This window comes from Primulina tabacum, chromosome 4 (assembly GCF_025594145.1).
Source record: "Primulina tabacum isolate GXHZ01 chromosome 4, ASM2559414v2, whole genome shotgun sequence".
NCBI classification, from domain to species: Eukaryota; Viridiplantae; Streptophyta; class Magnoliopsida; order Lamiales; family Gesneriaceae; genus Primulina; species Primulina tabacum.
Window position 1 is genome coordinate 35,184,384 of NC_134553.1, and position 24,257 is coordinate 35,208,640.

Below are 24,257 nucleotides of genomic sequence, written 5' to 3' on the forward strand. Positions count from 1 at the left end.
GTATGATGTATGTGCCTATTGCACCACCGCAACGAAAGAAAATGGGACCTCAAAGAAAGGTTGGAATTTATATCGGTTATGATAGTCCATCAATCATTCGATATCTTGAACCTCAGACGGCGACGTGTTCACGGCACGTTTTGCTGATTGTCATTTTAATGAGGAAATATTCCCAATGTTAGGGGGAGAACAGAAACATACCGAAAAAAAAATTACATGGCATGTATCATCATTGTTACATCTGGATCCAAGAACAAAACAATGTGAAAAAGATGTACAACAAATTGTACACTTGCAAAGAATAGCCAATCAAATACCAGATGCATTTGATGACACAAAAGGGGTAACTAAATCATATATACATGCTGCAAATGCCCCTGCTCGAATTGAAATTCCAAAGAAACAAATTGAAGATACTCATGATGTCATTAAACGCCTGAAGCGTGGAAGGCCAGTCGGTTCCAAGGATAAAAATCCTCGAAAAAGAAAATTTATAGAGAAACACGATGATCACAAAATAAAGAATGATGTTCCTGAAGAAACACATGATGATCACAAAATAGAGAATGATGTTCCTGAAGAAACACGTGATGATGAAAATATTCTGTCAGAACCACAAACTGACGAGAATCATGAAATCTCTATCAATTACATTAATACTGGAAAAATATGGAACCGAAAAGATATAGAAAAAATTGATGATATATTTTCTTATAATGTGGCAATCGACATCATAAATGATAATGAAGATCATGAACCAAAATCTTTTGGTGAATGTAAAAATCGGCAGGATTGGATAAAATGGAAAGAAGCCATCCAGGTTGAATTGGATTCGCTAAATAAACGTAATGTTTTTGGACCTATAGTCCTTATACCTGAAGGTGTAAAACCTGTTGGATACAAATGGGTTTTTATTCGAAAGCGAAATGAGGAAAATGAAATAGTGAGATATAAAGCTCGACTTGTTGCACAAGGTTTTTCTCAAAGGCCTGGAATTGATTATGAAAAAACGTATTCTCCCGTGATGGATGCAATTACGTTTCGGTATTTGATTAGCTTGGCGGTATCTGAAAATTTAGAAATGCGTCTTATGGATGTTGTTACAGCTTACTTATATGGATCACTTGATAGTAATATATATATGAAAATCCCTGAAGGATTTAAGATGCCTGAAGCACAAAGTTCAAAACCCAGAGAATGTTATTCTGTGAAATTACAAAGATCATTATATGGGTTAAAGCAATCTGGTCGAATGTGTTATAATCGACTAAGTGATCACTTGATGAAAAAGGGATATGTAAATAATTCAATATGCCCTTGTGTTTTCATTAAGAAAACAATATCCGGATGCGTAATTATTGCTGTATATGTTGATGATTTAAACATCATTGGAACGAATAAGGAAATTCAAGAAGTTGTGTCATACTTGAAGGAAGAATTTGAAATGAAGGATTTTGGAAAAACCAAGTATTGTCTGGGTTTACAAATTGAACAAAAAGAATGTGGAATGTTTGTTCACCAGACAAATTATACAGAAAAGATCCTTAAACGTTTTAATATGGATAAATCAAATCCTTTAAGTACTCCAATGGTTGTTAGATCATTAAACATAGAAAATGATCCATTCCGACCATGTGAAGAAGAAGATGAAGATATTTTTGGTCCAGAAGTACCATATCTAAGTGCTATCGGTGCCCTTATGTATTCTACAAATTGTACAAGGCCTGATATATCTTTTGCCGTAAATTTGTTGGCAAGATTTAGCACATATCCAACAAAGAGACACTGGAACGGAATTAAACATATATTCCGTTATCTATGAGGAACGACAGACTTGGGACTTTTGTATTCAAAAGATGCTAATCCAAGTATAATTGGTTATGCCGATGCTGGATACTTATCTGATCCACACAAGGCACGTTCCCAAACTGTATATGTTTTTACTCGTGGAGGCACTGCAATTTCTTGGCGTTCACAGAAACAAACGCTCGTAACAACTTCATCAAATCATGCCGAGATTATTGCACTACATGAAGCAAGTCGTGAATGTGTGTGGTTAAAATCAATGACCCAACATATCCAAATCTCATGCGGATTATCATTCGACGAGAAGCCTGTGATACTATATGAAGATAATGATGCATGTGTTGCTCAAATGAAAGAAGGATACATAAAAAGCGACAGAACTAAACATATTCCTCCTAAGTTCTTCGCATTCACCAAGGAGCTTGAGAAGAATAAATGTATTGATGTTCGTCACATTCAATCAAGTGAAAATTCATCAGATCTCTTCACAAAGGCGCTTCCTACGTCAATATTCAGAAATCATATATATAATATTGGGATGCGCAATCTACGAAATTTGTGAAGAATTGTTCGTGTCAACATGAGGGAGAGTTTACGTGACTGCACTCTTTTTCCCTTGCTATGGTTTTTATCCCAATGGGTTTTTCCTAGTAAGGTTTTTAACGAGGCAGTATAAAAACACGTAATGAAGACAATCATTATGATCATCATCACAAGGGGGAGTGTTGAAAAATATATTTAAAATGTGTGTATTGACTATTTGAATGTTGAATATTTGAATGTTGAAAATAAGAGTTGTAAATATTGAAAATTAGTGTGTGATGATGTAGGTAATGATGTATTTTATTTTTGGATTATTTGTAAAGATTTCCTATAAATAGATCTCTCATTTGTGAAGAAAATCACAATTGAGTAGAGAGAAAAATATTATAAAGTGTGTAGTTCGGTAAATTTTGAGAGTTTGAAATTTTTACTTTTTACTATAAATTTTTATTTTTCACGGCAGTTTTCCAATTAAGACCCTACATTTCTGCTGTCATATAATCAAAATCCCGTCTCTTTTATGTGATGGAAAACAAACGAGGGAAGCATGCTAGTGTGCATGAAACAAAATCCCATGCTTTATTTCCATAGATCTCTCTGTTTACTCACTATAAACACTTTGCCAGAAATTAATTTCAACCTCTATTCAACTTTCTCTACTCGAGCTCTCTCTAAAACGCCTACCAGAACCAGCAAGTTTGTCGTTTACTGCAACACCCAGATAACGAAACATGGCCAGAACGGCGACATCTATGAGGCGGAGTCGATATTCCATCGCATGCCTGCAAAAAATGTGGTTTCTTACACCGCTTTGCTTTCAGCTTATGCGAACAACGGTAAAATCACCGACGCCCGGTGGGTGTTTGATGAAATGCCCCATAGAACTGTTGCCGCATGGAATGCGATGATAACTGCGTATGTGAGGAATGCGAAAGGAGTTAATGGGATTGAAGAGGCCTATAGATTGTTTTTGCGGATGCCAAATAGAAACGCGGTGTCTTATGCTGTGATGATCACAGGTTTTGTCAAGGCAGGTAAGTTGGACGAGGCTGGGAGGTTGTATGGCGAGACACCAAGAAGTTATCAGGATCCGTTTTGCTCCAACATTATGATAAATGGATATTTGAAAAGTGGGAAGTTGGAGGAGGCTGTCAAAATTTTTAAGGGTATGGCGGAGAAGAATGCCGTGACTTGGAGCTCAATGGTGGCTGGTTATTGCAAGAAGGGTAGAGTTGGTGCGGCCAAAAAATTGTTTGATTTGGCGGAAGAATGTAGAAATGAGTTTACTTGGTGCGCGATGATCGATGGATATATGAAAGTGGGATGTTTTGAGGATGGTTTTGAATTGTTCTTGCGAATGAGAAGGGAAGATAACGTGGGAGTTGAGCCTACTGTTGTGACAGTAGTTTTTGAGTCGTGCGGCAAAATGAATAGATACAGAGAAGGATGTCAATTGCATGGGTTGTTCAGCCGTTTGGGCTTTGAGTTTGATGTGTTCTCGGGCAATTCTATTCTGACAATGTATACGAGATTGGGTTGTATGGGTGCAGCAAGAAAAATGTTTGTTACAATGAATAAAAGAGATGTGGTTTCCTGGAATTCTCTTCTTTACGGTTATGTTCAAGCTGGAAGACTTGAAGAGGCTTGTGAAATTTTTGAGAAGGCAGATGTCAAAGATTCAGTCACTTGGACGACCATGATTACAGGATTCTCTAGTAAAGGTTTAATGGAAAAATGCATTGATTTATTCAATAAGATGCCTGAGTGGGATGATGTTGCTTGGACTGCTATTATTTCAGGATTTGTTCATAATGGAAAACATGAAGAGGCTATCCGTTGGTTCATTCAGATGCATAGGACTGCTGTAAGGCCAAATTCTCTTACTTTGAGTAGCTTACTTTGTGCTTCAGCTGGTTTAGCATCTTTGAACCACGGTTTGCAAATGCATGCTCTTACCTTTAAAATGAATATGGAACATGATTTGTCTATCCAAAACTCTCTTGTCTCAATGTATTCGAGATGTGGAAGCATATATGATGCCTACTTGATATTCAAATCCATTACTGCACCCAACATTGTTTCATTCAATTCTATGATAAATGGGTTTGCCCATAATGGATATGGAGAAGAAGCATTCGAGTTATTTAGGCAATTGATTGATGATGAGCTGAAGCCTAATGAAGTTACATTACTTGGTGTTTTGTCTGCTTGTACCCATATGGGACTTGTAGATGAGGGATGGGAGTACTTCAGATCTATGAGCACGTTCTATGGGATGACTCCAGGTCCTGATCATCATGCTTGCATGGTTGATCTCCTTGGCAGAGCTGGGTTACTTGATGAAGCCACAAAACTGATAAAGTCAATGCCATTCAAGGCACATTCAGGAATATGGGGGGCCCTTCTTGGTGCTAGCAGAACTCACCTACGTATTGATCTTGCAAACCTGGCAGCCCAGCGCATTTTAGAACTTGAACCAAATAATGTGGTTCCATATGTGGTATTGTCAGATATTTATAGCATTTTAGGGAAGAGGAGGGAGGAAGAACAGATGAGATTGTCCAAAAGATTAAGTGGCATAAAAAAAAGTCCGGGTTACAGTTGGATTACTGTGAAGGATAAGGTTAAGTTATTCCTTTCAGGAGATATGTCTGATGTATATTTTGAACACATGAAAGCCACATTGAGTACATTTCTGTCCGAGACCACACAGCTACATAATCTTGACACTGATTGGTTTCCACCATAAAAATTCAGATTCCTGAAATTACTTGCATTGTCTTGATTATTATCGGTGCCCAGTGGTTCTCAGTTACTCATCAAACGTCACTCAGTTACTATCTTTAAGTTCGATTCATAAATGGTGGGCTACCGATAAAGAATCGATTCCAAACCACAATGCTAGCAGATGAAAACTAAAACCTGCTTTTCTTCTCTCCAGCACTCCTATGAGGAGTAGTAGTCTTGGTTAGGACGGGTTAATCCCAGTAAGTACCACATGTGTTTACAGGAGCTCCTTAATGTGTTTGAGGCATTGTCCTTTACCCTTTTTAATGCAGTTGTGTTACATGGTATTCAGCTGTAGGAGGACAGGAACTTATTCAGATGATCATCTTCCATTTGTTTGTAGATCGGCTATTTGAGGTCAGTTTAAGGTTGCTGTGTCCATCTGTTATTCAATATTTAATTGATCTGAATATCTTTTGATATTAAGTTGAACTGCTTCTGAATTGTCACCAATTTTCTGTTTCAGAGACATTTTTGTTCCTCCTGAATCCGTCGTCAGATAGATAACACTTGTTGAGTGAACGAAGTGGTATCTTATCAATAAACCTGATGGAGAAAGGCTGTTGCTGGGTTAGAGGTTTGGCATGCTTACTCTTCTGCTATTTCTAATCGCATCTGTCTTATTTCAGCCCTTTTAAGTTGAAAAAACAATTATATTGGGACAACAATATTTGCCTAAATGATAACAACGCACCAAGCTCCTAAAGATCGAACCTTGCCTCTTAAGTTGAACTGCTTCTGATAGAAAAGCATGGAAAATATAAACGCATTTTAATCATTTGTAGTTTTGAAATATTTCAGCACATAAAAAATGGAGCATAATGTTTTATCATCACCTTTTGCTCCATAGGTACCCATTCATGCAGAACAACTGAGCTCTTGTTGGATCTGAAAACTTCCTCTCGAGGATCAGTATTTTCCGGGGAGCATCTCTTCCTTGCTAACCGGTGTTAAGACTGATAAACTCACCAGATTTTACAGCTATTGCATTCTGAAACATGTTTATCTTGGCTCATGTAATGTGTAGTCTATACAAGCCAGAAAAAGTGCATAAAGAATAACACTTGGTTGCATTTGGATTGAGTAATTTGAAAATCATGATTTCGAATTTATTTCATTGTTAATTAACTCAAGTAGAAGAAATGATACGAATCTGACCGAGCGTGGCGTGCAAATGATTGGAAGGAGATTTAGGGAGCGTCGTTGTTTCGGACCTTCAAGCTCAATAATGTTGAATCAAGCATATCCAAGCAAGTGGTGGAGTTCAACAAATAATATAATGAAGGAATCCCGAACAACTAAGCATACGAGTGAAAAATGGCTCAAGAGAAGTAGCGCAGCAGCACGCGCTAGCGCAGATGTGCAGAAGCAGCAGCATGTGCTAGCACAGATGTGCAGAAGCAGCAGCACGCGCTAGTGCAGATGTCCAGAAGCAGTGCAGCAGCGCGCGCTAGCGCAGAGCAGAACTGCGCGCGCGGCAACGCCACATCCGGCGCGGGCGCGCGCCCCGGGCTGGAACAATGCAGAATCTCGCCCGCCACCGCGCGAGATCCCGCGCCACCGCGCGACCTTCCGTGTAGAATTTGTTCACAACTTTCTTTATGACTTTTTACACTATTTTTCTTGTATTTTATTGTTTATATAATGCATTGTAAGGACCATGAACGAAATTATTGAATGATATATCAAAGTTCTTGAGATTTCTCTCAAATTTACAAGGCAAAAGCTTTGTCTTCAAAATCAAATCAAACTTATCAAAGATTGCATCTTTGCGGCGTTTGTCGATTGTTTTTCGCACGATTGTCAAAACAAGTTCTTTGAAGGTTCGTTTGAAATTCGATTGTTATTATCGTTAATATTTGTTGCTAAGTTATAATCGTTTAGAGGTGAATATCACAAATCGTTACTTGTTTCAAAAGATCGGGACAACATAATCGATTCTTGTTCGTTATTGAATTGAGAGCTCGATTTCAATAATCGTGTTTGCTTTTCATTCGTACGAGGATTCGTATCATTTGGTATCAGAGCTTCTGGTTCTGTTTGATTCAATAACGAACAAGAATCGATTATGTTGTCCCGATCTTTTGAAACAAGTAACGATTTGTGATATTCACCTGTAAGCGATTATAACTTAGCAACAAATATCAACGATAATAACAATCGAATTTCAAACGAACCTTCAAAGAACTTGTTTTGACAATCCGTGCGAAAAACAATCGACAAACGCCACAAAGATGCAATTTTTGATAAGTTTGATTTGATTTTGAAGACAAAGCTTTTGCCTTGTAAATTTGAGAGAAATCTCAAGAACTTTGATATATCATTCAATAATTTCGTTCATGGTTCTTACAATGCATTATATAAACAATAAAATACAAGAAAAGTAGTGTAAAAAGTCATAAAGAAAGTTGTGAACAAATTCTACACGGAAGGTCGCGCGGTGGCGCGGGATCTCGCGCGAGATTCTGCATTGTTCCAGTCCGGGGCGCGCGCCCAGCACCGAATGTGGCGCTGCCGCGCGCGCAGTTCTACTCTGCGCTAGAGCGTGCTGCTGCTTCTGCACATCTGCGCTAGCGCGTGCTGCTGCGCTACTTCTCTTGGGCCATTTTTCACTCATATGCTTAGTTGTTCGGGATTCCTTCATTATATTATTTGTTGAACTCCACCACTTGCTTGGATATGCTTGATTCATCATTATTGAGCTTGAAGGTCCGAAACAACGACGCTCCCTAAATCTCCTTCCAATCATTTGCACGCCACGCTCGGTCAGATTCGTATCATACTCCCTTTCTTCAAAAAATTTGTCCTCAAATCTTGTCTACCTACGCAAAAACAAAGCAAGTTAGTAATAACAAAATTTATATGACCAACATGCTTACCTTCAGGTTCAAGTTTGTAGGTGCTATTGCCCACGTGCTCCTTCAATGCTTTGTGCCCTAACTCCATGGTTGCCTTCACTGTCAATGTAACAACCTCAACATGCACCAATTGACGAGTGACACCAAATGATAAGATATCATTAACTATCACAAAGATCAGATTTCTCCCCTTCTTAGACCTAGTTAACACACAAGTGAAATCCATACACGTGTACGACCATAGTCCACTAGGAATAAGATATAATTGATGCAACACATAAGAATCAAACTTAGATGCCCTTTCCCCATATCTAATGCACCCTTCACTACACCTCTTAACATACCTCTTCATATGCAACAAACACATATAATCATGCATTTTATCAAAGATAAAGACACCACTATATGCATCACCAGCGCGTAACTCATGCAATGAATTTAGAATAAACAATTTATCCTCCTTAAAATTGTATTCATTATGATCATAAAAATTCTTACGTGCAATGCATGTTTCACAATTCCACTCAATATACCTCCTCATATGCAACCATAGTAAAAATTCATGCATCATATCTATGGCTCTAGTTACTTCATGGCTACCAATTAAACACATGTCATGTGCCTCAATATCAAGCAACAACTCATGCAATGGGCATAGGATGAAAAATTCATTCTTTTTAAACATGTATTCATCATGAACAAAGAAATAATCATGTTCATCCTTGCACCTCTCAAAACCTTCATCAAACCAACATAAATCATGCAAATAGAACACACTAAATGTATTATCCATGTAATCATTTAATTCATCACAAGAATTTAGGTCTAATGCAAGTGAACTCTTGTAGCAAACAAATCCTACTAACTTAGTAACTCGTGGAAAATCAAAGTTCATAAAAAGTACATGCATTTCATCAATAGTCTCACATCCATAACAACCAAGGAATAAAGACAAACTGACACCCGGTCCCCTAACCACCAAACTTGCAACCCGTTCTACAAAACAAAGCAACACAACTTTAAAGTAAGGAAGAAAGTCATACCTCATAGTTGTTGAATTGGCAACTAAACTTACCTCATCGCGATGGCACTTGTATTCTCGAGGCTCGGACCCTTGGGTTCTCCCTTTAGTAAGACTCACTTGTCTCCTTGGCATGACAACCCCAAGAACCTGCAAATAAGAAATAGCAATGCTCGGGATTGAACCGGCTATATCATCACAATGAGAATAAACCACTTTGTACAAAGGTACATGAAATGGTTTATGCAATAATAAATAACTCTCAACCTCACTCTTTTGGGCCTTTAATTTATTTTTCTTTTCTTATATTTTTTTATATAGAAAGATTTGACAATAGAAACGAAAGGATACCACAGATCTGAGATCGGAACGAAATTTTAAACAGATATGAAAATAACAACAACAACGATAACTTACTTGAATCAAACAGAACCAGAAGCTCTGATACCAAATGATACGAATCCTCGTACGAATGAAAAGCAAACACGATTATTGAAATCGAGCCCTCAATTCAATAACGACCGGCGCGGGCGCGCGCCCCGGGCTGGAACAATGCAGAATCTCGCGCGCCACCGCGCGAGATCCCGTGCCACCGCGCGACCTTCCGTGTAGAATTTGTTTACAACTTCCTTTATGACTTTTTACACTACTTTTTATGGTTTTTGTTGATTATTTAAGCCTTGTAATAGACCATGAACGAAATAGAATTCAGACTTTTAAACACATTATTGGAGATTTCTCTCAATATTCAAGGCTATTTTAGCTTTGTTCTTCAAAAAAATCAAACTTATCAAATATTGCATCTTTGTGGCGTTTGTCGATTGTTTTTCGCACGGATTGTCAAAACAAGTTCTTTGAAGGTTCGTTTGAAATTCGATTGTTATTATCGTTGATATTTGTTGCTAAGTTATAATCGCTTAGAGGTGAATATCACAAATCGTTGCTTGTTTCAAAAGATCGGGACAACACAAGCGATCCTTGTTCGTTATTGAATTGAGGACGTGATTCTAATTAATCGTGTTTGCTTCTCATTCGTACGAGGATTCGTATCATTTGGTATCACGCCACGCTCGGTCAGATTCGTATCAAGAAACTCATATCCTCTTTTTACTTAATACAATGTAATTATAATAATCATAGTATATTTCAAATGACTCCAATATTATAAAGATTTGAAATCTATTGAGATTGGTATAATTGTATTGTAAATAGATAGGTAGATGAACTTGAATTTCTTATACATTTTATCTAATAAATGAAAATATATTTAAATCAACGGATTTCAAATCTTTTCATTCAAACATAATTTCAGTGAAATCTGTATTTTTTGTCTTGTAAATCTGATTTTTTGAAATTTTGATCATCTAATTATCGAATCTAGGACTTGGTCCAATATCTTCCAATTTGGCATATTCGATCATTTTTTATATGATGTGTCATTATACAAGTCCATGTCGTATTGTATCAAATCAGTTTTACGTCGAGAAAAAAAATTAAAATAGTCGAAAAATAAAAATAACGAATTAAAACTGAAATTTGACAACATAAATAATCAAAATAAAAAAACAAATATATAAAATAAAAAATATAGTTTTTCATAACGCTTATTTATCCATAAACTTTTCGAAATAGACCATGAGTGATTCTTTTTCTACTGTTATCATTCTTTTATGAAGAAAATATGGCTTTTATCAATACTATTTTTTTGTTTGGATAGAGCGTAGAGATGACAATTTTTTCACAAGAAAAACCCGAATGATGGGTTTGGGGATTTGAAATCTTCGAAGTAAATCGAGAACGAGTATGAGAATGTTATCCTCATTTTTTAACCCACCCCGAGTTCCCCAGTAATAATATCATTACTACTTCTAATAATAATAATTTTTCATAATAATTAACAAAAAATCTCAAATTCATAACATTCAAATATGTTCATGATCCAACTTTTTACCTCATGATAATTATGTGGCTTTATCTTTTTCGTTTATTAAAATTATGAATTACAAAAGTTTACATTAATTAAGTAACATTAGTATTTATATATATAATTAAATTATTGTATCAATATTCTAAAAGTGTGAAGACTTTTTTGGTTAATTCAACCTATATTTAAAATGGTGATGGAGATAATGATTTAATTCACGTCAAGTCGAGCTTGATGATGACAAATTCGACCCACCTCGTTACTATTTTTAGATTATTTGAAGTGAAGATGATGACTAGGATGAAGATTTAATGTCTGCAAAAGCGAGATTAGAATTTTCATGCCAATTAGATAAAACCGGATATAATGGTCCGATGAGTACTTGATCCACGCAGTGATTAAATGTTAATCCACGCAGTGATTAAATGAAGAATCCTCCATTAAAAAAATCGAGATCTCCACCACGTTGCCATATCTAATAGAGCGTGAGACATTCGTTGACGAATAATTTTTTATTTTCAAGATCATTAATTATTAAATAAAAACTGCTTTTTATTTTTAAGTCTTACCAAGTAAAATTCAAAATAGAAATTAAATTTAATTTGGTTGATTTTAGTAATTATTTTGACAACAAATGATGACTACATTCCAAGACTAAAAGACTACGTGGACCAATGTATTAAGAGAGACGTGAAAATAGTGAGCAAATAGATTGCACCCATTATTCAGCAACCAGAACAAGATTATGATCAAAACCTGCCACAGCTCCCAACACCTGAAAACCTTTCAAACTTTCAACCAACATAGGTTCAAATTCATCGGCAGAGCTCCCCAGTCCGAGTCTACCATTTCTGCCACATCCCCAACTCCAGACCTCTTGCTTGGTTGTGCTTGCTATAGAATGCACCCGTCCTCCAGAAACCAAAATTGGCTTCTCACCAACCAAAGTCTCAACCACCATCGGTACATTCTCTGACCCTTTCCTCCCAAGTTGAGAATTTTGGTTCCATCCCCATGTAACGACACTTGGTGCCTGTTTAGTGGCTTCTGATGATATATGTTCACAAATTGCCAATGAATGCCCAACTCCTGATGCTATACTGATAGGCCTGAGCTGAATGTCGACAGGATGTAATCCTAAATCACTTTTTTCTCTACCCAACTGACCATACACGTTGCTTCCCCCGCTTAAAAGAGTACCATCACCTAAAACATTCACATATATTTTAGAGAACTGAAGTGAAATTAGCTTTATAGTCGTCATATTCACTGAGAATAGAGTTTCTGCCACCATATTAAAAACCATATATGAGTACGACAGTGCAACTCAAATTCTTTCTAAAAGATGTCACAGTGAAAAGTACAATATACCGATCATTGAGACATATAGACGGCCGCACATAACAATAATGATAATTGTTGCTCCCAACAGAAAGGGCATCAGAAGCGTGAGTCAGTGATTACTTGCTGATGTACACAATCAGTGAATAATAAAATAATAAATAGCTCCTTTTCATGCAGTCGATCCATGTTTTTTCATAGTGATTTCAGGCATATGTAGTAGTTCATAACTAGGACTTACTGCAAAGTACTAAAGAATGATCAAGGCCACATGCTACATCAGCAACATCTACATTCTGCAAATCTTCAACCAAAGTAGGTTCCCATATGATTGGCATATCATCTTCCTTCTCTATTGCTTCTAAGACCAATTTCTCAGCAGCTTCAAACATCGATTTTGAATCTTTGTTTGTTGATTTTATATTATCAGCGATCAAATCTAGAGGAGAGGCCTCTAAAGTTTTTCCAATGTTCCCCAATCTACCATCCGCATAATAACCCCAGCCATATAGTTTTCCATCTTTTGTTAGTGCAAGGGCATGGCCCCAACCTAGTGAAACCTGACAATTCATATATATGATAGGCATCACTTACCAGTATCCATATAGCAGTCAACCACATCAAATAAAAACAATAATCCTATCCAAAATAACATAAAATGAGTGCATTTGGATATGAAAAAAAGTGTCTGGATGGGATTTGTTTGTTTGTTTCTGTTTTTTCTCTCCAAAAAAATCTTTATAAAACTAGATGCCAAAACCCAGATATCTTGTTTCTGGCCTTCTGGTTCTAGTTTAAAAATGCAAAAAAACTATTTCAGTACACCATCTAAATGCACAGCAGCATTTGGTTTTTCCAAAAACCACTTAGAAAGTCCGTTTAACAAAGCACATTTATAAGCCAAGTGGTTTTGCATCCAAAGTGGTCCAATATGTGTAATCATCTGTTTTTGCTTCCACCCCAAACAACTATATTTTCTTGAACATAAAGCAAAAAAAATGTTCCTCTCCCCAAATTTTTTATTCATTCAAACTGAAAAGTGGCTTCCAAGATGCTGTCTTGTATGCATGTTTAACTTGGGTAGCTCCAAAACATCAAATATCTTTCAATCCTAAACCTTTTCTCTCTTAACATGATATTGAGACCACCTTAACTATCTCCTGATCCAAAAGTGCTTCAACTCTTGTCGGCAAAACAGCCTCAGTGATATCTTTTCCGAGACCTAGCTGCCCACGCTTGGACTTTCCCCATACCCACAAAGAGCCATCATTTCCAATTGCAGAAGATACGACACCAGATGCAAATGCAGCTCGAACCCTCACTTCATTTAGTCCTTCCACTCTCCGTGGTTCATTCCAACCCTCTCTGAAAAAACAAATTCGAGATGTACATCATAAGAAACGACGAAAAAATAATTTTGAATGATTTTTTTTCTTAGGCCCTGTTCATACAGATGGATTGGATTTGATAATGAATTTCGAATGAAAGAGTTTGAAAATCAATTGATTTCAACCGACATCATCTCAAAAGGATTCATATGCCCAAACAAGGTCTAAAGATTCTTTTATTTCAAAGATTAACTCTAAACTCTAGACGTATTTTGATAGTCTAATTTTAACTTACATAGTGAATCTAGAAGACTGATTTTAAATGTATGAAACTCTAATCTATTAATTCAAACACAGATTTTAGACGAGGCAAATCGCGGAACATATTATCATAAAGCAAACATCATCTGGCATTGCAGAAATCCAGTTCTTAATCTTTCACAATTATTTCCAAAACGCATACTAATAATCCACGTTAACTCGTACAAGATACAGCAAAATCCAACAAATGCAAAAATTAAAATGAGAATCTAAAATGGGAGCACACCTAGAAGAAAGCGAGCCGCGGCCAAGCTGAGCTTCGGAATTGCGGCCCCATGCCCAGAGATGACCGAGAGAAGTGACGGCAAGGGAGTGGTAGTGACCGGCGGCGATGCTGGAGATATCGGGCGGGAGGCCAGAGACTGGAGTGGGCTCGTACGCGTCGAAGCCCAGGCCCATTTGGGAAGCGAGCAAGCCCAGAGCACCCTGGGATCCATCCCCGAAGCTCATCACCGTCGTCTTCGCGGACATCCATCGCCGGGTCAACCCGGTCAGGAGGTCCGATTGAGGCCGACTCTGGATCTGGAGGAATCGTTGCATATAGTTGAGTTTCACAATTCCCGAGTTAGTATATATATTATTATATATACTCAAATAACTTGATTTAAAATAAAATTAATTAATTCTTAATTCAATAATAAATTAAAAAGTGTAAATTTTAAAAGAAAACAGCAATAATAATTAGTAATTAAATCTCATTATTAGGTATTTCAATCATTTTAATAGTTTTTTTAAAAAAAATTATGATTATCATGTTAGGTGCTCTAGAGCATTATAATATTGTTTTGAATCTATATTTTGTAAAAAAAAAACATATTTATTATAAATGCGAATTTTACCATGATTATTATATTATCTCAATAGTTAATAAAAATTAAAGCTATATATTTCAATAATTTTAGTATTTTTACTTCGTTGTTATCTTTATGCAACTCATACTATTGACTACATATGTTGCTTTAGTAATCATCTCAAATAACACATAATTACTGATTTGAATTCACTATAATTTCTTTTATTTATTGATATTTATTGGTGACAAAAACTTGTGTGAGGCGGTCTCACGGGTCGTATTTTGTGAGACGCATCTTTTATTTGGGTCATCCATGAAAAAATATTACTTTTTATGCTAAGAGTATTACTTTTTATTATGAATATCGATAGGATTGACCCGTCTCACAGATAAAGATTCATGAGACAGTCTCACAAGAGACTTACTCTTTATTGGTTGTAATAGCTTAACATTGAATCACAGCGCATCAAAATAACATGAAATTTAGTTTAATAAAAGATCATTTTTACATGATATGATAACTTACAAGTATTAATATCGTTGAGAACATATTTAGTCCTTGTAGTTACCATTAAGATATTTTTTGTCTTTGTATCGAGAACCAACACTCAAGTCTTCATATTTTTTTTCAGATTTTAAAACTTCAACATTTAATAATAAAATAAAATAACTATGAAAGTATAAGATGTAATATCCAGATCCACGATGGAATATGAGTTTATAGTTCTCGATAAATATGTTGAAGAGGCTGAATGGCTGCGTCAATTCTTAGAAGATGTTGCAGGATGGGCAAAACCTGTGTCGACTATATGTATACATTGTGATAGTCAATATGCGTTTGGAAGTACTACAAAACAATACGTATAATGGTAAGTCTAGGCATATACGTCGTAGACACAATATCATTAAACAACTACTCTCAACTGGAGTTATCTCTTTTAACTACATAAAGTCAAAGGATAATGTAGCGGATCCGCTAACCAAATGATTTAACAGAGAGTTAGTTGCGAAGTCGTCAAAAAGAATGGGGCTTAAGCCTATAGAATAAACTGATGCGAAGGAAAACTCAACATACACTGACTCGAGATCCCAAAAACTAGGTTCAATGGGACAACCTAATCGCACTAATTTTGAGAATCATTGTGGGGGTAATCTCTAGTCCATTCATATTACAGTGAATGTTGAGTATAAGCTTATGACTTTTAATGATTCCGATGAGATGCAATACAGATCACCTATGTGAAAGATAAGTGAGGTCGCTTCGAAGGAATTGCTAGACTCAATTCTAGATCCTCTTCAAGAACCAAGAATGTGTTCACGGCCAAATCGAACACAATCATGAGAACTTAATAGTATCAAGGAGAGTGTTTTGGGGTCAAGTATATCCTAATTCACACAAACGGCATAACAGTTCAAAGACATCATATCTATTGTCAACCAATGAATTAATTTGATTTCACAAAGGAATTCTCAAAAGGTAATACCTACTTATCCTATGCAAAACTCAACTGTTGAACTTTACAAAAAAAGTCTTTCGTATATTTTCAATTTCCATTAATGTGGGATATATATATATATATATATATATATTAAATATTGGGTTGCGTGTATTAATAAGCTTTTCATGTGTGTGAATGGAAATTGGAAAATGATAGGTTTATACCACATATGAAAATTAAGGTGGTATAGAAGAGCTTATTTTGTGTTACACTTTATGGAAGTGTAAGAATGATTGGTCAAGAGGCTCTCTCTTTCGCACGTCGTCGTAGGGGGTGCAAATCAAGGGCCTGATTTGAACTGGAAAGGCTTGACTTGTGTGCAAGCGTGCGAGCGTGATCTGTGTACGTCGAATATCGGATCTATCAAGGCAAAAATCGCATAGCTAAGTTGTGCCACTTTTTACAATTTTTTCCCTTGGGAGAGACGTTGCACATGCCCTGTGAGACCTTTCACATGCCTGACCATTGGTGCTCCATCTGGCTGGTTATTTGTGCTTCGACTGCCTATTAATGGCAGGTTTTGGCCTTTCGTAAGGATTCTATCAGCTTGAATAAATAGAGGATGTGCCAAGCTTGAAAACATACCATAAAACAATTACTTTCTCCCACGTTCCTGCATTCTACCTCCTGCTTGCTCCATGCGCAAACTGCTTGTGTTTCTGCATGTTCCGCTCATTAAGTTCAGATACTCTTTCATTCGCTAGTGTGGTGATTTTTGTAACATCACTGCGAGTTTGCCCGTTGTATCCTAGGAAATAGTCGTCCGGTTAAATTCTCGAAGCACATACCGGAGGGGACGAATATGTTTTAAGGAAACTGTACTTGCTACCGGCTTCGGTTTGGTTTTGTTCTTACATACACGGTACTTATATTTTCAACAGTATACTTATTCCGTTTATTGCCTTGCCTTTACATTCTTGCTTCTATAACTCTGTAATTAGCAACTTCGCTAACAATCTTAAAACATATTTAATTATTATGTGGTTTCTTTCAGATATGACTACTGAAACTAACGTGTAAAAAGAAACTGGTCATGTTGTCCCTACTATGACGCCTCAAGTCGTCCCTCATGTTACTTAACGTGCTGCTATGATTTTTGTGCCAGCTAGTCACGATGAAAAACCTGAGAAGTTCATTGGTGTGAACTTCAAGAGATGGCAGCAGAAAATGCTATTTTATTTGACGACATTGAACTTGGCCATATTCAAATCCGAGGATGCTCCTAAACTAAAAAGGGTTGAGGGAGATGTTGAATCCGTAAGTTCTTTGGAGGCATGTAATAATTTCGATTTTCTATGCCAAAATTATGTACTGAATGGACTGGCTGATTCGCTCTACAATGTATTTTGCGAAAAGAAAACAGCTTAAGAGCTACGGGAATCCATTGACAGAAAGTACAAAACCGAGGATGCCGGCGCCAAGATATTTCTTGTAACCTGTTTTTTGGAATTAAAAATGGTGAATTCTAAGCTCGTTATCAGTTAGGTTCAAGAAATCAAAGTGATTCTTCACGAGATTCACGCTAAGGGGATGACTTTGAGCGAATCTTTTCAAGTGGCTGCTATTGTTGAGAAGCTACCACCAGCTTAGAATGATTTGAAAAACTATTTCAAACACAAGCATAAGAAGATGAATGTTGAAGAACTCATTTTTCGACTTCGCATTGATGAAGACAACAAGAGTTCTAAAAGGCGTTGTTTTCTCCAGTTGTTGGCAAGGTAAATGCTGTCGAGCATGGTTGAAACTCGAAAAAAAGAACCTTTTCTTCTTCCAGCAAAAAGGTCAACGTCATACCCAAAAGAGGCATTTTAAAGAAGAAGTTCTTTGGAAAATGCTACAACTGTGATGGTATGGGTCACAAGGCCTCTGAGTGTAAGAAGCCGAAGAGAAACCACGAGCCGAATGTGGTAGAGAACATTTCTCATGAGGTTTTGAATATGAATCTCTGTGCTGTAATATTAGAAGTTAATCTGGTGGGTGGGTTCAAACCCAAGGGAGTGGTGGATAGACACTAGTGTCACTCGCTTGTTTGCTCGGACAAGGATATGTTTGCAAATCCGGAGGAATCTGAGAATGGGGAAAAACTATTAACGGAAAATTCCACTACTTCTGAAATCAAGGGTCAATGAAAAGTTGTTCTAAAGATGACGTTAGAAAAAAACCTGACTCTGAAAAATGTGTTGTATGTACCAGACATCCGTAAGAACTTGGTGTCCGGGTCGCTTCTTAATAGGCATGGTTTCTGCATTGTCTTTGATTCAGATAAGATTATTTTGTCTAAAAGTGGAATATTTGTTGGCAGAAGTTATGTTTGTAATGGTCTATCCAAACTCAATGTAATGGTTATCAAGCATGTGATTAATAAAGTTAATATTTTTACTTGATCGAGTCTTCTTGTCTGTGGAATGGTAGACTTGGACACATTAATTATAATACAATTTGTAGACTAATTAACATGAAAAGCATTCATGCATTCCAAATTGATAAACGAAACAAAAGTGAAACTTGTATGGAGGCAAAACTAACAAGATCATTTTTTGAACAATTGAAAGAAATAGTGAACCACTTGATCTAATTCACAGTTATATATGTGATTTAAAAGATGTGCAAATACGTGGTGGAAATAAATATTATTGGAACATTTCAAGTTCGCAATCTTAATTTTGATGTTAACAAAACTTGTTATTTTGTGTTACTAATGTTTTACCTTAAGTATACAGAATCTAGGATCAGTTATGAGTTGTTTACATCGCAAACTGAAGACCCAACTGATCGCACAAACTAAATCAAGCAAACTGATATGTCAAATGAGTAGTTCAACTGATTTTCCAGTTGATAGGTGATTCAGCAGGAGAACCTCAGATGCCCGGCCAGTCGAAGGAGTGTTCAACTGATGAAGAAACCCAGCTGATCAGTTCAACTGAACGAGAGTGAAATCAGTTCAAATGACGAGTCAACTGATTTCACCAGCCAAACTGAATATCAGTTTAGCTGACTAGTTCAGAGCGTCAGTTAAGAATCTTTCAGTTGTAGATGAAGACAAACTCATTCAGTGGATTCCAGCTATACACAAAGGTACAAAGCAATTGTCCAGTCAAAGGACAATAATGAACGTTGCATCAGAGCATTAAAGACAAACGTTTCAGAAGGACGGTCGAAATGTCGAGACACAGAGTCCAAGGAACGAATTCAAGATGCAACAGATACAATAATTGAGTCTCACTGTACGATCAGTTTCCCGCCTATATAAAGAAAAGAGTGTGTGAAGATAAAAAGAAAGGGCACGCTTATTGCATATTAGCTTTCAGAAGCAATCAGCCCAGAGGGAACGATTCTTAGTCATATCGGCTTAGCTTAGAAGCTTATTTTCCTCAGTGTGTGAGAACATCATTGTTCAGTTGTCACACACGAACACACTCACTACCACCCAAATTCAGTCTTGCACGAAGAAGTTAAACTTATGTATGTAGTCTTTCTCATATAGATGTTAAAAAAGTGTTGGCTGGAAGGTGCTGCCTTCAGTCTAGAGTAGGAGTTCAGTTAGGCAGTGGGTAAGTTCTAAGCTGGATGGGTTTGTATAAGTAGTTGTATAAATCAAAGTGTTCTGGTGGATCCTACCCGAGGTCGTAGAAAGGGTGACGTAGAAGCAGTTGAAGTCTCCGAACATCCATAAATATATCTTGTGTATTTAACTGATTAACTGCTGTTTTCAAACTGACTTGATCAGTTAGAGCATCCGTCAGTTCAGTTCTTGCCATAACTGAACTGATATATTCGACGAATGATCCCTTGCTTTTCAGTTTTTCAGTTTACATAAGTTAAAATGTTTTCTAATTTAACAATATTCTTCACGAATGATTACTTCGAGTTTCTTCTGCTTGGTTTTTGACCAAACTCGATTTAATTCATCGGTGTTAACATTCTTAGAACACGAGCTATTGCAGCTCATTGGATAATATTGTGTTTGAAATGCCTTCAATGGCACCAGCACACGATCCTTCAAATATTTTATTGTTTTTGTTGACGATAGCACAAAATTTTGTTATGTCTATCTTCTCAAAAGTAAAGATGAAGCAATTGAAAATTTTTTCAACTACAAGAGTTAATGTAATGCCCGAAAATCAGTATACGTAAACTGCATGCATAATATAATAGGTTAATTAATTTAATTGATTTAAAATAATTAAATGATAATTTCAACATGTTTAATTTATTTTAAATAATTTATATGTTTATTTTTATGAGATTTAAATGTATTTCTTGAGTTTGAGTTTTTCAAGCGAATATTTGATGCTTGGCCGGGGATAGAAGACCGAAGACGATTAAGGCGCTAAAATTAAATGTTATTTTTTATTTTAATCCAAGAAAATTAGTTACTTTAAATGATGTATTAATTTTAGCATGTTAAAGTTCAATTTAAATTATTAGAAAATTTATAAGATTTTATGCGCTTTAAATGTAAATTTGGAATTTGAGGATTTAATCCTTAAATTGGGTGTAAAATATTTTTATAACGAATTTTATGACTTAATTAAATTACTTAATTAGTATGTAAATTAAATTAGGATTTTAAGTACTCCATTTAGCTATTTCGAAATTTGAAATTTTAATCTAAGTGGGTCTAAATAATTAAATTAGTATGAGTTTAGCCTATTAATTTACTCTATTAAACTTTTCCCAACCATAATTACTTATACAAATCACACACACCTACACCTAAGCGCACACACACCAACGCACATACACGTTACTTTTGGAGGAAAAATCTATGGTTGTTGTAACGTCTGAAAAACCAAACCTACGTAAACCACATGCATGTAAATTATTTGAATTGTTTAATTGTTTTATTTAATTGATTTTAAATGATTGCATGATATTTATTAAATAATAAATGTATGATTGCATGATTAAATGATTAAATGACATGATTTCATGAAATTGAAGGATTTTACCCGAATATTCGATAATAGACTGGAGAAATGAGAACGAAGACGACCAGGACAAGAATATTTATTTTTCATTAAATATTTTTAAGGCTTCCTCATATGATTAAAATGATTTAATTTTTCTAAAAAATAGTAGAGTTCGAATTATTTTACGTGTCGAGCTCGATATTCTCGGGAAGCCGGTTTTGGGCAAATGAAGAATTTTAAAAGATCAAAAATAATATTTTTGGAAGCTAAATTGATAAACTTTTATATTTTTATTAAATAAGAGTTATTAGACCCAATTTGACTAAATTGAGTAGGCCCAATTGCTCCTATACTTAGAGGCCAAAATCAAAGCCCATTATCATGCAAAAATTAAATCTATAAATAAGATACCTAGACTTCCCAAGCACCATATTGCAGCCAAAAATCACACAATTCACTCTAGTATTTTCAAAAAATAAGAGAGAAGAAAAGCTAGGAGTCTTCGTCGTCCGTTCGTCGTTCCTCGCCGACGATCACGTATTCGAGTGTTAAAAACGCAAAGGCACGTTTTTTAAACTCTTTTGATGCATCATTCAAATCATAATATGCATATTTTAACTGTTTATGCATGAAAATATAGGTGTTCGATTATTTTTAAGATAGAACGATTATTTTCAAAGTTTGAATGTTTTTACGCTTATATTAAAAACCTTATTAACCCAACGGACACGCTGCCAATAATATGTGTTTTAAGGAACAGAAAAGAGTCACAAAAGTGAATAAACGAGGGTTGGACAATAAGCAAGAAGGCTGCGAGAGTTTCTAGAAGAATCCTAGGATTTGGAATGGTTCACATGATTCAAGTGGCACGATTTTGTGCATGGTGGCTCACGGATCGACTAGGGCTTGGGTTGGGGCCTGTGCTGGATGTGGGTCAGGGCTAGGAAGAGTCCTAGCATGGCTAGGACTCGAGGAGCAGCGTGCAAGGAAGAGTCCGCTGATTCTAGGACTCTTCCGAGGCGCGCAAGGGCAGCATGGGCCAAGGGGGCTCGTGGCTAGGGCTGGAGGGCTCAGGGTTGGTCCAATAGAGCCTATGTAGGATGGTCAGGGGTTGGGACATGGGTTGGTGTAGGTTGGTTTGCTGTTGGCTCGACCACATCGTAAGGTAGCTTCTTGTGCACGGCTTGTTGTGTGCAGCAGGCTTGAAGCACCTTTGTGCGTGGTTCAGGGGCCTGGGCTGGGTTCGATTGGGTTTGAGCATGGTCCAGGGTTGGTGAGGGTCAGGTGGGCTCGGTGGTGGCTCGAGTAAAAGAGTCCTAGGTTGGATAGGAGTCCTTGGGGTGAGAAGCCTCACACGCGCCACTTTGTATCTTCGGTGCAAGGCTTGTACGTGAGCTAGGGTCTGGTTTTATGGGTCAGGGCTGGACAGTAGGTTACCTAGGTGTGTTGGATAGGGTCTGGCTTGAGGTGGCTCGACCGTGGCTGGACAAAATTCGGGGATGGCTTGGTGGGTTCAATTAAGGGTCAATATTGCGAAAATTAATAAAAAAATTCGAACCATGGGTCCACGGGGGTGGTTAAGGGCTCACAAGGGTAGTTTAGGTAATAAAAGTCTATGTTTAAAGTTTGGGAATAAAATATTAAAGTTTGAATTTATTCGGGAATTAAACGTCTCACAAATTATTAATTAAATAATTCAATAGAAACCCTCAAATTTAAGCTAAATAAAATTATAAAAATTTAGACTTAAGCTTAAAAAATTATTTGGGCTAAGCCCATATCATTAAAAGTAAGAAAAAGTCAAAATCGAGAATTTTATGTCTAGGGGCAAAACGGTCATTTTACACCTGAGTGGTACGAAAATGCATGGCAGCGTCCGAAGGATCATAACGTATGTTAAATGATATTTTATGATGTTTAAAATGAAAATATGAGATTTTATGATTTATGGTAAAGCTGTGCAATTTTTTACTGTTAAAATGTTATTTGTGAAAAGTCATGATATTTTACGATTTTCTTTACTATGAAAAATGTTATTTTTCAAAAGGTGGAAAGGAAATGATATTTTATGTTTTATAAAGGAAAATGAAAAATATTTTGAGGGATGTGAATTGAATGTGACAAAGAGGATATGTGGGGATCTGTTTTAAGAAGGAACGGTGAACTTACAATTTGTGGGGGATCCGTTTTAAAAAGAAACGGTGAACCTAAAATTTTTGTGGGGATGTCGTGAGAGAAAATGCCCCAGAGGGAGCCCGTTTACGGGAAAGGCTCCAGAGGGAGCCCGACGATCGTATTTCCACGGCGGAGCCTAGTGCCTGTCTCCATGGGCCATGCGAAGCTGAAAACTGATCAGTCGACCAGATGATAAAAGTTTGTCATTTTCAAGGATCAAACTTCCCCAAAATAATAAAGGATTGAAAGCTTTATGATTTTACGATTTTATGATATATGATTTATATATGCCGAAAATTATTTTAAATGATTTATTTATGTTCAAAAATTAGTTTAAATAAAAGTATGATTTTATTGCATGTGCTTGTGTATGTATTACTTGTTATTAATGTTTAGAACATGCTGAGTCATTTGACTCACTAGGTTTGAATGATGTGGAATTTGTTGATATGAGGAGGCGTTGAGCTTGAGTGGATCGAGTGCGGTAGTACACTCTCGAGGGACTTTATTTTCCGCACTAGATTGATATGCAAAGTTTGAAAGATTTTTGTTAAGGATTTTTATTTGAGATTTCATGCTTTATTTTTAAAGTTAAGTATGAAAGCTTTCCGATTTTACGATTTTATGTTATATGATTCATTTATGCTGAAAATTATTTTAAATAATTTATTTATGTTCAAAAAATTATTTTAAATAAAAGTATGATTTTATTGTATGTGCTTATATATGTATTACTTGTTATTAATGTTTAGAACGTGCCGAGTCATTAGACTCACTAGGTTGAATGAAACAGGATTTGATGATATGAGGAGGCGCTGACGCTTGAGTGGATCGAGTGCGACAGTACACTCCCGAGGGACATTTATTTTCCGCGCTAGCTTGTTAGATAAAATATTTAAAGGATTATGGTTAATGAGTTTGTTAGGGATTTTATGCTTTATTTTATTG

The 24,257-nt window shown here is 36.3% G+C and overlaps 2 protein-coding genes across 7 annotated transcripts; one reads left to right on the forward strand and one right to left on the reverse strand.

The window, feature by feature from the left end:
* The first annotated feature begins 2,872 nt into the window (after positions 1-2,872).
* Positions 2,873-6,562, forward strand: LOC142543217 (pentatricopeptide repeat-containing protein At1g53600, mitochondrial). 6 transcript variants are annotated; one of them, XM_075650333.1, is made up of 4 exons: positions 2,873-5,336; positions 5,409-5,504; positions 5,603-5,713; positions 5,987-6,562. In XM_075650333.1, exon 1 carries the CDS (start codon positions 2,897-2,899, stop codon positions 5,096-5,098), a length of 2,202 nt encoding a protein of 733 aa, XP_075506448.1. In that variant the 5' UTR covers positions 2,873-2,896; the 3' UTR covers positions 5,099-5,336; positions 5,409-5,504; positions 5,603-5,713; positions 5,987-6,562. The 6 variants fall into 6 exon arrangements, with proteins under 6 accessions (XP_075506448.1, XP_075506449.1, XP_075506446.1 ...); XM_075650334.1 differs by having other exon boundaries at positions 5,429-5,504; positions 5,987-6,561; XM_075650331.1 differs by having other exon boundaries at positions 5,409-5,493; positions 5,987-6,560.
* A 4,964-nt stretch (positions 6,563-11,526) lies between these two features.
* On the reverse strand, positions 11,527-14,507 carry LOC142543219 (ultraviolet-B receptor UVR8). The gene is made up of 4 exons (XM_075650335.1): positions 14,156-14,507; positions 13,429-13,645; positions 12,522-12,840; positions 11,527-12,145 (listed from the first exon to the last, which is right to left on the reverse strand). Exons 1-4 carry the CDS (start codon positions 14,467-14,469, stop codon positions 11,661-11,663), a joined length of 1,335 nt encoding a protein of 444 aa, XP_075506450.1. The 5' UTR covers positions 14,470-14,507; the 3' UTR covers positions 11,527-11,660.
* Between the last annotated feature and the right edge of the window lie 9,750 nt (positions 14,508-24,257).